The following is a 13,067-nucleotide window of genomic DNA, read 5'->3' as shown; positions in this document are numbered from 1 at the left end:
CCTTCGCCACTCGTATCAGGTTCTGAATAATATTTTGTCTAAGAGAGAAACGTTGTTAGATGAATGTACATAATTTATTTTCATATAACGATAAATATTTATTCGTATAACGATTGAGATTAATATTGGTAAAAGACGAAGTTATTTCAGCTTATAATTAATTATGAAATATGAGATCCAAATTTATCACAGAGGATTAAAAAATGTTTAAGCAACTGTTAATGTTATATACTATTATTCGTGATGTCATCAATAATTTTCTATTCTTTTTATTACCTTCAAATCATGGCTTTAATGTCAATGCATAAATTGCTGGTGCAAAGCTGGTAATTGACGTCAATTGTCAGCTGTTAAGAAATGCGTTAGCAGCTTAGTTAATAGAGACGAACGAAGTGCCGCCCTGCAATAACGAGATGCGTCTACGCCATTTCATTGCAGTTCGCGATTATACATTTCGTAATATCTTGAGCTTGCAGTTCTTGTATACATCGTACGCAATTTTTAATACGCTACGAATAAATTATTTTCAATCACGCAATTAACGCATTATGTAATACTAATGAAGATTGTGTTACTGGAATGATAAGCGCGGTGTTGAAAGTATTTTTAAATATTTACAAGTTTTGTGGTAAATATTTTTTGATTGCGAAAAAAAGATTTTCATTTTCAAAAAATATCACAAAAACAATCTGAAAAATCTATAATATACGTAAAGTATATCATAATATTTTTTTGTATGCAACATCTTTCAAGAATAATCTCGAGATAAAAATACTTTATTAAATTAATTGTTAATTAATACACGATTCGTCATTCGTATCCTATGAATTTTTTTAATACTAGAATTTACTACTACTTTTTTAATACTAGAATTTACATTTACTGATTAACTTACTGGTTTCTATCTTTTCCTTTTTAAATATCTTTTTATTATAGTAATTTTATAATTTTATAATATTAATTTTATAAGTATACTCTAAAGATGTTAAATTATATAATGTAAGAATCAGTTAATAATTTTTCTATACTTGTAAAAATGATGAAAATTAATCCAGGATACAAATGACTTATGAAAAGTAATAAAGGATCAGAAAATAATCGTCTGTACTAAGGATAAAAAAAAATCGATATTGGCATCTACATAAAATGAAAAGAAATTCTTGCTAAAATAGTAGTGTACTTTTCAAACTGTAAATTTCTTGTGTATCTACAGAGGGTCAACACGGAGATTGGATCATGAGAATTTCTCAGTAACAACAGCTGGTAACCGATGATAACTAGTTACTTGCTATCAAACGATAACAATCTGCATGATCAGTTTTCCTTTCCACAAACTGTGCTTCCTTATCTATATAAATTAAATATAGTGTATAAAAAAGCGCATATGTTTTACAAATCGATTTGAATAATTCGTGTAAATTCAATTGAAATTATTGACGAAGATTTAATGGTCAAGCAGAATCGATGAAATTCGCGAAGGAAATTTCCAATGAAAGTTTATTATTTCACAATTTATTATTATCCTAATAACATAGATCTCCAAGGAACATTCCAAAGAACATTCAGAAAATATCCTTATGTCCTAATAACGTTTGCCACGAACGTCTCTCGAATAAAAAGTGCTATTAAGGTATTATGTATCATCAAACCATCACGTCATATTTGCGAGACTGTTAAACAAATGGAAAGTTCATCTATTCGCCAGATGCAGTCCAAATGAAATCATCGACTAATAACGACAATGACTGTGTGCCACTTGTTATCTGTTCCGCATAATGAATGTATAATATATGTATAAACGCTCAATAATAATAATGATGTATTGTGAAAGAATCGCGATATTGTGAATCACGTGATAAACTTTTACCGAGCAAACGCAGTGCACGGCATAATATGCGTGATCCAAATATGAGCTTATCATGTGGAAGATGATAATAAAACACGAGATCATTAATCCAGGGAGCCATGATTTAGTCGTCACGCAATCGTATTTAGGTCTAGCAATTTTTTTACGTCAATGCTAATCGGATTGGATCTCTTTGGAGGGGAGGATCTCGTAAACAGGACATCGAGCGGAGTTCTATCCGCGGATCTACATCGCGTTGATCCGCATGACTCATCTCGCTCATTAATTACCACTTGTATATATACGCGTCACACCTGGACATCACGCATGCGCCAAGCTTGCCGGCAGTACCGGCACATCGGTAAAGACGTCAACATTTCACCGCGCCGCGTCGCAGTACGAATTCCGCCTTCGTGGTGTGCACGTTGTATTCGTTTCGTCTTTTCTCTCGAAGGATTTCACATATACAGTCGATAGAGCGACATGGCAGTCTGTAAGTTTTTGATTTATTTGATTTCGAAATTTTTTGCGCAAACTCACATTTCTTATATTTGTTATATATATATGTATATATATATATATATATATATATATATATATTATGTTATATTATTTAGTATAATTAATATTACTTAGTAATAATAATATTATGTAATTTTCCATTATATTCTGTTATGTATTAGACAATAATTATTATATAATTCTTATAAATATTTAAATAATTCAACCTCTAAGGGTGTAAAATAATAATTTACTATTACTCTTGTTCTCTTTGACACAAATTTGTGCGACTCCTGTCGCGATAACTGGTTTTGAAATCTACTCCATTATTCATTATTGCGCCTCTATTTCAAAGCAGCTATTTGACCGCTTTGATTCATACGGAAGTGTAATATTGCATAACGTTGTATAGCGCTAAATTGACATTGCTCCAAAACGAATAAAGGATTTCAGTGTGTCGTGTTAATATCTAATAAGATTCCATTTCGCGATCTTCGTTCTCTTGCTGTTCAATATACAGTTTCGTTCATCAAACTTAACGGCCTAACGATCGGATCGACGGAAATAGAAAAAGTTTCCAGGCGGAGAAAATAGTATCTTCTCTAAGAAGCCGCACTGCTCTTTTCTTTACAAGAGATTCTTTCTAAATATAGAGCTGGGGCGCGGCTGCCGATTTGACAAGCCGGCCGGCATTTTGATACTCTACGATCGTTCGAGCGATTCTTTGAAATTCTACGGACAATCATAAGACCCAACGCGAATAAAGCGTTCTACAGCTGTTAGCATCTCCGACAAGATTGACCTGGTTTCTACCGAGGGTTCGAACCGGATCAGAATGCAAGAACCAACCAACTATAGTCGAGTAGCCTCCTGTTATAATCGAACGACAGGGGAATGTTCGACCGTAATTGATTGCATTCTGATCCGGTTCGAATCTTCGGTGGAAACCAGGCCATTAATTCGCCCCCTCCGAAAAAAGATTCCAAAGAAAGGTAGGAGTCCTTTCCAGGATTTTCAGAACGTTCCGCGAAACGTGTTTAGAAACGACACAAATGGAAGTCAACACGAAGGTATTTGCAGTCGTATGCTAAATTGCACGATAAACGACGATATGTGTATGTATATGCGCCGTATAGTTTTTAATGTGTTTACGTCGTCGCGAGGAAAACTTCTCGCTTTTTTACAACACCAAAGTTTATCACAGGCCGGAGTAAATGCGAGAAACTTGCGCAGTTACTGCGACGAGTAGGTATTGCGAAGGCAGCGAATGTGCGAGAGGTACGTCTTGGATAATGTCCGAGGCGTGTAACGGCCTCACAGCTTGTGATCACGTCATAAGAATGCCATCCCTCCGCGTCCTTGTGTAATCCGACTTCCAGATTGCGTTTCGTAATGCTTGCCGCCTCCGAGGCCTCCGCACCATCCCATCGACCGGATTCATTTCCTGCCGCTTTTCCACTGCGTGAATCATCTTTACGGTCTGTTTCTCCAAAAAAAAAAAAAAAAAAAATTCTTCTATTAAATATATCTATTAAATATTTCTTTAAAGTACTTTTATACTCTTGGATTGATGGCACCGCGTCGTATTTATGATGCTAAAATGTCTCATTCAATTTCATTATCTTTTCATTTTTTGCGCTTCTCGTACATCGTTCTCGGAAATATAATTAAAATAGAATCCCTGGGAACGTTTTAAAAATCTAGGAATAGACACTTTTCCCATTCATCTTACCGTGAAATTGAAGCAATTTATCGCGTGGCTCTAATTACATTACACGTAACCTTCCCGCCGACCGGGCCCTTTCACGTCAACTTTTACCTTCGCGAAATCTCACGGATGAAGCCTCGCCCGTTGCTTTTAAAACTCATCGATCATTTTTTTTTTCGCTCCCTCAAAACGAAACTCACGCGAAAATACGCATTGTTTCTTTACTTACGTAACCGGTGCGACGGAAAGACAAGTTCGCAGACAAATATCGTTCGAAAACAAAGGAACCAAAGATACTAACTGTGCTAACAATTAAAAAAAACGTTCAATCACGAGTTACATAGGTGATCGTTCAGGTGATCGTACAAATATTGTTAAAACATGCCTCGCGCCATTAAGTTCCACAAAAGAAGCTCTGTCGTTCAGACCGGTGTAACATCACCGAGGAAAATTCGGTAAGGACGTACTCCACACGGGAGGCGACAGATTGGTACCGAGAATGGCGTGGCACCTGTTGTAGCCATGCACGTTTGCAGCGGTTGCAGCAGAACGCGTTGCATGTTGCACGTTGCACGTCGTGGTCCACCTTGCCGGCGAAGCGACACCGCAGTTGCCATGCGAGGTCAATGGCAGCACGACGGCGAATGGCTTTTACGAATAGTTCTACATACCGTTACGTCGAGCTATCGACGGCGATTTACTGCACAGGATTAACCAGCGCGCGACTATTTAGCACGAAACCACCAGGTCATTACGAAGATTATCTTTTTTCGCGCGCCAGCTAGATTCTGTCCGCTTCGTCGCTTCGTCTTGATTGGAAGAAAAAGGAAAATTGTAAACCGATCACTCCGGGTTTGAATTGAAATTAATTTTTACAATGATAAGCTTAAATCTTAAATTGTAAGAAATTGACCAATCGTAGTCACTTATTCTTCTCATATTTGAGTCTGATTGGTCAATTTCTTACGGCTTGAGACTTAAAGTTTAGGTATTTGTAGTAAAAGCTTATTGTAGAAAAGCCATAAGGCTCGTTGAAATGAATCTATACAGCAATAAATTGCGTATCTAATTTCAATTCTTGGAAACTCGGAGCGATTGGTTTGCAATTTTTCATTTCCTTAGTGGCACACTGCTTCTTTTTCTTCTTTTATAAAGAAAAAGAAGAAGAAACCGGTATGCTGATCGATTTCAGCGGAGATAAATCTTAAGAGGACTTTGCCAAATGGAAACTCGCTCGCACGCGCAACGCTCGGATGAGTGTAACTGTAACAGCGGCATTCGTAGTTGCGCAATGCGAATTGACTCAATGGTTCTAATTCTCGCGTTGTTATGTTAATTGGGAAAGAAGCACGACCCACATTACAGAAGCTAATCAATTTGCCACGCATTAAATTAACGCGATTTAAGCCATCGCGATTACAGGACTCGATGAGATCTCTTCAACGATAGGAGGATTCTCAAGTTCAACACGGAACGCTTAAACTCTCTCCTTCTCTCTCTCTCTCTCTCTCTCTGTTCTTGTTTGCATTCAAGAATTCTCTAAAATTTAATTTAACGTAATTACGGAAGCAAGACACTGCGTAATTTTATAATAAGCTAATTGTCAATAGAAAGGCAGATAATTAGTGGAGATTTGATTCGGCGTTCTGTCGGACGCTGCGAGCGCTCGATCTCCTTTCTTCTTTTCTTTCTCAGATGTCGTGGCTGGACATATTAAAAGACCGTTGCGCGCGATTGTTCTGGATCGTGGACGTCGCGTAATGTGAAGTAATTGACATCGAAATAAGAATGACATCAGCACGGCGGCATTAGACCTGGTACGCGCGGCGGCGGCCTCGATTTTAGTATCGGCGACGTATGTATATATATATTCGCCGCAACGAGTGCCTTAAGAGGGATCTGAATTTCTCGTGGCGATGTCCAAGCCACCTCGTGCGATCCCCTTCCTCATTTACGATGTGTATGATGTCAGCGTAGCGAACTGACCGCGACACATACTTGCCTAACTATTTATAATCGTTGCGTTGTAGTTGGTGCCGCGTCGCTCGCGCAGTATTCGATTTTCAAAGCCAACGAAATAGGGAGAATAAATGGGAAATATATAGAAAAAAAGCTCAACGTCGGACTATCTCGTATTTCGTACACGGAAATAAAAACACAGCTGAAAACTTCACTGATTCAGCAAATCTATAGTCGTAATATACAGACAGTCAATTTTCTATGTTAAAATAGCAAAGTTGACTGTTGAATAACATTAGCGATTTGTTAAATCACCCAATTAATTTTTTTACGATCTCGGAATTAATGGGCAGTCAACACTGCGGAAAAACTATAACGGTGATAATAGTAATAACATTCAAAGGTTGCCCGATTCTAATTTCTCGTCGAATCAAAATCGAGAAACGAAGAATTCAGAAGCGGAAGAGTCATAGGTAGTCACTAGAGTTCGACCGAAGCTTTTGCCGAAACTGAACCGAAACACTCGGCTAAATGTCAATTTCAACCGAAACCGAAATCAAAATTAAAAAATAGAAATCCTATGAAGGCCATATGTATAGACAATGCCTATATATCATATACTTTTTTTTCATAATTAAATTTCGATCAAAATCAAAAACTGAAACAGTTGTGTGTCAATTTTGGCCAAAGAATATAAATACTTTTTCTTCATAAACGTCATAATTTAATTATTGAACCAATAATTACGCACATTAAAATTAATATTTATGAAAAAAAGTTATATGGTTTCAGTCGAAATTAACACGTAATAAGTGTTCGTTTTCAGTTTCGATAAAAGTTTCGATTCGGACTTTAGTAACATCGATTGCTTTCTAAAACATTATCGGGATTTGTAGTATAGAATTATTAAAAAAAAATATCACTGGACTAAGAATAGCGATTTGTTCAGTTCTTAAATGTCTACAATCAGGTTTTAATGTGTAATATTGAAGTTTAAGCCCACGTCATAAGAAATTGACCAATCATAATCGAATAAGGAGAATAATCGACTATGATTGATCAGATTCTTACGCCGTTTAAATTTAAGTTTAAATTTTACGCCTTAAAATCTCATTATAGATGTTATTTTACGGCGAATGGATCTTAACAGAAAATTACGTCGCTTATTTAACACATCATAGATGAGTATTTATGACCTCGTAATTCAAGCGACTCGGAAATGCGCAAGGTAATTCTAAAACCTTGCGTGCAGTATCGAAATTATCGGTATGTCTATTTTTACGACCGATTAGCTTTATGCAAACGTATTTCTTTTTTTTGCATCTACACATTTGTAAATGACAGTGGCTCATCCTTATGACGATTCATAACATTTTTTAGCCTTTTAAAAGTGTATTTTTTGCGTGCGCGTTATGTGACCCGATTACACTGAATGACTTTTCCGGAGCCTATCATTAAATCGAATTGTGAGATGTAACATAAGCCACGTGCAATGATTATCACCACCAACATGCGATATTGATCGAATCCTGCATTGCCCTACTTTCTCAACCACTTGCCGAACTGTTACAGGTCAGTCTGGCGTCGAGATGTCTCCGCGATGTGGAAAACATCCGTAATAATATTAAGTAATCATCTCGCCAGTCGACTGTGACCCTGGCTGATTTGTCACGAGCAGCAATTCGATCTGATTTATATTGCAGCTTCTTGAAGCTTAACGCGATTTTCTTTTTTAGCGCTTAACACCGAGGACAAATTGGAGTATCATTTCTACCCCGTGACAGCCGGGCAAATTCAATTTCGGATAAAAGCGCCGAACGATGCCCACGTCGCCCTCACCACGGGACCCCAGGAAGGAGATCCCATGTATGAGGTAAGATTTCGTTTTACACTTTTTCGCATTTTATTGCCCAGGATGCTTGAGTAGTGACGGATATCCTTTCGAGCCGTAGATCCTATCTGGCTTGTACGATGAACCTCGGCTCCATTACGGCGCCGTCGCGCGTCGTAATAATTAAATCCGTATTGCAACGAAGCGTTGAATTTGAAGACTGTGTTTCTCTCTTCAGATCTTCATCGGAGGTTGGAACAACAGCAAGTCCGTCGTGCGCAAGAATAGAGCTAAGCCGGAAGTAGCGGAAACGGAAACGCCCGGTATTCTGAGCGCGGATGACTATCGCGGCTTCTGGATCAGGTAGGCGCTTAGAATTGCCAGATTTATGATTATAATTAAAAAGTCGTTAAGCTTAATGGTACATTATTATTGTGCTTTAACTCGCTACAAGTCTATGTCGTACGAATCCAAAGGAAAATCCTACATAATTAGTGGGATATTTTATATACTTATTATTCTTTAATTCGCTTTACAAAACCCGCAGGTGGGACAACGGAGTTCTTACGGTGGGCAAAGAAGGCGAGTCAAATCCTTTCCTGAGCTACGCCGATCCAGAACCATTCGGGATAGGTTACTTCGGCGTTTGCACCGGCTGGGGTGCAACCGGTGAATGGCTCATCGAAGGTAGGAAGTCAGAACTCTTTCCTGTACCCGCGATCTAACGATACACTTCTTCTTGACAGATTTCCCTTTCGTAATCGTCAATAGCTTTCCCCTCGTAATCTCCATCTTATATTTTACAGATTATAACAGTAGACATCCGTAGTTACAACAGGTAGAAAAATAATAAAGAGAACGAGACTCTCGTAATTAGGCTGTCTCTATAATTGATCAGTGCCTGTATTTCCTATATTTCCGTAGATAAGATTGATCACTTTCTGATTTTCTCTGATGATTCTCTTTTTGGTATCCTTTCGGATTGTGGCATCGCGGCACTCGCACAGCCATATGCTGCGGCGGCGGTTACGGTGGGCGTACGTAATGTATTGAGCAAAGAAAATTCACGAGATCCTTGCAAGAGCGTGACGTAGTCGCACGTGACGTCCCAATAGATTCTGCTTTTCTGCTCATTAGTTCTGCCCGAGTGTACGTTTGATGCTTTCCTAGCACGTTACCTGTCCCCATCACGTGTGATCGACGCTGAATTAAGAACATTTCTTTTTCGCGGAGACTCGTCCCTACGTGACTCTTAATGGATCCAAGAAAAAACGCAGGATGTTTATTAATTCATTGCGTCGATATGCACAGCACGTTGGGCTATGATAAATCAGGGGCATCGTAGGTAGTGATTGATTTCCTTTCAACACGCTCACGTATACATCGATTGACACTTTAGATTTATTTATTTAATTACTTTCTAGCCATTGAAAAGTCAATCAATTGTATTGACTTAATGAAAAGCACGCAAAATTAAATTTGAAATGGAAATTCCTTCGATTCAGAGAGCAGCGTATCGAAAGCAATTTCGGTGTTTCTATGAACGTAATTATTTTATTAAAATACGATAAGATATATTTTCCTTTATTATAAATATTTATCTTCGCATTTTTTTTGTCTAGATAATTTTTAGAGTTTAAAATTGATAATTGTTTTTTAATCTTTTTTACATTCGATAAGGTCGCAAACCTTTGAACACCCCTAACAAGCTACAGTACAAGTTTCATGCCGTGCGAAGCGGCTCGGTGCTGATCGACGTGAAAGCTATGAGCAATGGGCACATCGCGCTGACAGACCGGAAGGGCGAGTCGAGTCCCATGTACGAGATCATGCTTGGCGGGTGGGAAAACAAGACGTCGGTTATTAGATACGATCGCAAACAGCCCGATAAGGTTCGAAACGATTTCGTTAATTCGTGTCAGATTAATTTAAGCGTTAAACGGAACGGCGCATTCAACGTACGATATGCTTTCACGTGGGAAATTTTACGGCCCGTTAGGTTCGCGTGGACACGCCGAATCTTCTCACCGATCGCGAGCACAAGAGGTTCTCGATCACGTGGCTCGAGGGCCTCATCACGGTCAGATCAGGCGGTCCAAGCGGCGCCGTCCTCATGGAATGGCGAGACCCGAACCCCATTGGCGTGAGCTATGTGGGGGTGCGCACCGGTTGGGGCGCGACCGGAAACTGGAAGCTCCGTTTCGAACATTATCCCGCAGTTGCTACTGCTCAAAAGAAATGTAATGATCTCTCTGAACGTCTCTGGCGGTTCCGAGATCGGCGTCCTCTCTGATCGCGATCGAGAAAACTCCGAAATTCGGATCGACGCGATCTCGGGACCACCGAGCGTTATGTTCTATTACGCTTGATTTCGACGTTAAATCTGTATTACACCTTCACGTACACGCATATATATGTTGAAACCTGGCTTTTAGACATTTTTTCCTGCAGAATCAAATTGCTTGAAACGCTCAATTTTTTTTCGTTATTTTTATTAACTCTGGTGTCATTTTATTTAAGCATTTTCTGGTAGCACACGCTCTATTAACCGCATGGAATAAAATATCACTTTTGCACGCACATTGGTAAATTTTATATGACTTGACTGGAATGAGGATGAATGGGACCTGCACTTTATTATTTTTCGATTATATCACTTTTTTATATTTTTCTTTTTTTACGTCGTGCCAACGCAATGTTATGATTCCATAATGTTTCATGTTACTAAGTATAAGGACGTAATTATAGATCCTAGCACGACGCCGTCCGCGCCGGCGGAAGTCCGTGGACTCGACGCGGGAAGTGTGTCCTGGTGTGACGCGTCCGGAGGGATGATACCACCCGACGCGGTCGAGGGTGGACAAGACGAGGAGCCTCTATTCGTCGGTAGGGCCCATCACGAAGGTGCCCTCATCCCCGGTAAGGTAAAGCCCGGTCACTCCGTCTGCTACGTCGCCTGGGGCGGCGCGGAACATGGAAAAACCGATTACCAGGTGAATAACAGATAGAGATAGTCTCGAAAACGTATAAAAGAACCCATCGAATAGACAAAGTACGATTATTCCCAGTTTAAAAAACATTCCCATTGCACTTCCGCAGGTCCTTTGCGGCTGCAAACCCACTTGGGTGCCAGTAAGTGGTGGCACCATCCCGCCGAATGCGATTCCGGGAGGCGAGACCGAAGATGGCGAGCCGCTATTCGTTGGCCGTGTACACCATGAGGGTACCGTGACCATCGGCAAGGTGCAACCATCGCACAACGTGTGTTACATCCCTTATGCCGGTTCCGAGATTGCCTCCTCTGAATATGAGATCATGGTCGGACAATAATCGCCTCGAGAGATCCTGCGGTTGAAAAAATAAATCTACGATAAGATTCGTCACCGACTTATTGGCAGTTCTGCGAACAGGACAGCAAAGCTTAGAACTTTAAACGACAATTTCAACAATAATATTGTACGGAACTATCGTTGCGTTAAAAAAGTTTTCGAAAAATTGAACGAAATCTTTAAATGTCATAAATTTAGTAATATTTGTCTAAATCTCGTTTCTGGTTTGTCAGATTTTTATCAATATTTTGTTTGTTTTTTCATCTTATCTGAGCGAAATATGTGTTACGAAATTTATGAATAAGGAATCTCAAGTGTGCAAACTAGTCTAATTACATAGTAAGTCGATAATTCTGAAAGATACTGTAGAACTGATCGATAAGCCGGAGATGTACTGTTCGCTATCGTTTATGCAAATGTCTGCTTTTCGCACGAAATATAATTGCAGTCATGCTATAAGAAGAGAAAGCAAATCAAACGGCGATGTATGCGCTATATAGATATATATAAATATATATTTTTTAAATCGGCATCGGTTATTATCCGGTGAAAATAATTGTTTTGTCGTTGTCCTATCAGGACGACGGTTTACAGATACATATTTTTATTCATGGTAGAGCTACCATTTTCTAGCACAATATACGTACATGCTTCTCAAAGAGTATATTTTCGAATTATGTATTGTTATGACAAATAGATTAAACATACATCCAAAAAGAAGTAAAAAAACCTTTTATTACTCTTTCATTGTACAGCAAAATCCCAAGGTAAGAAGAACTAGCAAAAAAGATACTATTTAGAATTTTAAAAATTATTTTGAAGTTTCAAGAATTGTGATTCTGAGAATTCGATATTTTCAATTGCAAAGATCAAGCGTGTTGAAAATTGATAATCTCATATAATATGAATTAAGGTATTTAAGAAATAAATATTACAGTCACAAAATATGCTATGCATCAAAAAGATCTTAATTATAAAAGATAATTTTCAAAATTTTTTTAAAAATCTCAAAAAACGTCTATGATAAGATTTTAAAAATATTTTTAAATTTTCGCTCTCTTTCTTTTATTTGAGAGTGGACGTGTCTATATTTTAAATGAAACTTGTTTATTGGTGTCTCTACATGCACAAAGCGTGCATATAGAAACCAGTTGCAATATAGTGACCATTTTAGTCACCCAGCAAATGAGAATGGATTGAAATGAATTAAAATGGATTCAGATTTTCAGAAATATTGATTCAAATGTTAAAATGAATACTTTTCAATCCTGAATGTATTTTTATTCATTTATAGGAATTGCATGGAACATATCTGTATGTCTTTCAATTTAAAAATAACAATTTAAAAATAATATTAGCTTTTTTTGTGCATTGTGAATACTGTTCAATTCAAAATTTTGAATAGGAAATATAGTTTTTCAATCCAATTGCATCCAATTGAATCTAATTGAATCCAATTGAATCCAGTTAAATAAAAAAAAAGTATTCGCTCTTTATATATAAAATACGCCTTCGGATAGAAAAAAATTTCAATTCATTTTAATCCATTCTTGTTTGCTGGGCACTTTCAATCTATCTTATGTGTCTTAATTGCGTTGAAATATTTGGCTAGCTGCATTTATTTCGTATTTGTTTTCTATTAAAAAGAATTTATAATATTCGATACTTTCATGCACTTAGCATATATTTTTTCTTTTTTAAAGAGATTTTTTTTTAGAGATCTAATTAGTCTCTAATTATTGTAATTGATTCGTTTTTAATTCCTTCGAAAGAATGTAATTTCTACCTCCGAAAAAAATATGTGTATACATGGCTGCGTTTACAGGCGTCATATAATATCAACTCTAGAATTCTAGATATAGTACAGAACAGAACCAAAACATCGTAAACTAG

The 13,067-nt window shown here is 37.8% G+C and overlaps 1 protein-coding gene across 4 annotated transcripts; it reads left to right on the top strand.

The window, feature by feature from the left end:
- Nucleotides 1-2,177: 2,177 nt before the first annotated feature.
- LOC105154016 (uncharacterized) lies at nt 2,178-11,903 on the top strand. 4 transcript variants are annotated; one of them, XM_087406841.1, is made up of 9 exons: nt 2,178-2,339; nt 7,751-7,887; nt 8,084-8,208; nt 8,393-8,532; nt 8,853-8,882; nt 9,526-9,737; nt 9,845-10,085; nt 10,594-10,838; nt 10,945-11,903. In XM_087406841.1, the coding sequence occupies exons 1-9, from the start codon at nt 2,330-2,332 to the stop codon at nt 11,173-11,175; spliced, it is 1,371 nt and encodes a 456-aa protein (XP_087262967.1). In that variant the 5' UTR covers nt 2,178-2,329; the 3' UTR covers nt 11,176-11,903. The 4 variants fall into 4 exon arrangements, with proteins under 4 accessions (XP_087262967.1, XP_011067539.1, XP_011067540.1 ...); XM_011069237.2 differs by lacking the exon at nt 8,853-8,882; XM_011069238.2 differs by lacking the exons at nt 9,526-9,737; nt 9,845-10,085.
- Nucleotides 11,904-13,067: the final 1,164 nt, after the last annotated feature.

This window comes from Acromyrmex echinatior, chromosome 6 (genome assembly GCF_024713525.1).
Source record: "Acromyrmex echinatior isolate Ae372 chromosome 6, ASM2471352v2, whole genome shotgun sequence".
Classification (NCBI taxonomy): domain Eukaryota; kingdom Metazoa; phylum Arthropoda; class Insecta; order Hymenoptera; family Formicidae; genus Acromyrmex; species Acromyrmex echinatior.
Note: the sequence above shows the minus strand (reverse complement) of the source record. Positions and strands in the feature narration are given on the sequence as shown.

Bases quoted from the DNA above. Each gene is read 5' to 3' on its own strand.
- LOC105154016 (XM_087406841.1), top strand. The intron at 7,888-8,083 runs GTAAGATTTCGT...TTCTCTCTTCAG, and splicing joins AAGGAGATCCCATGTATGAG to ATCTTCATCGGAGGTTGGAA. The intron at 9,738-9,844 runs GTTCGAAACGAT...ACGGCCCGTTAG, and splicing joins ATCGCAAACAGCCCGATAAG to GTTCGCGTGGACACGCCGAA.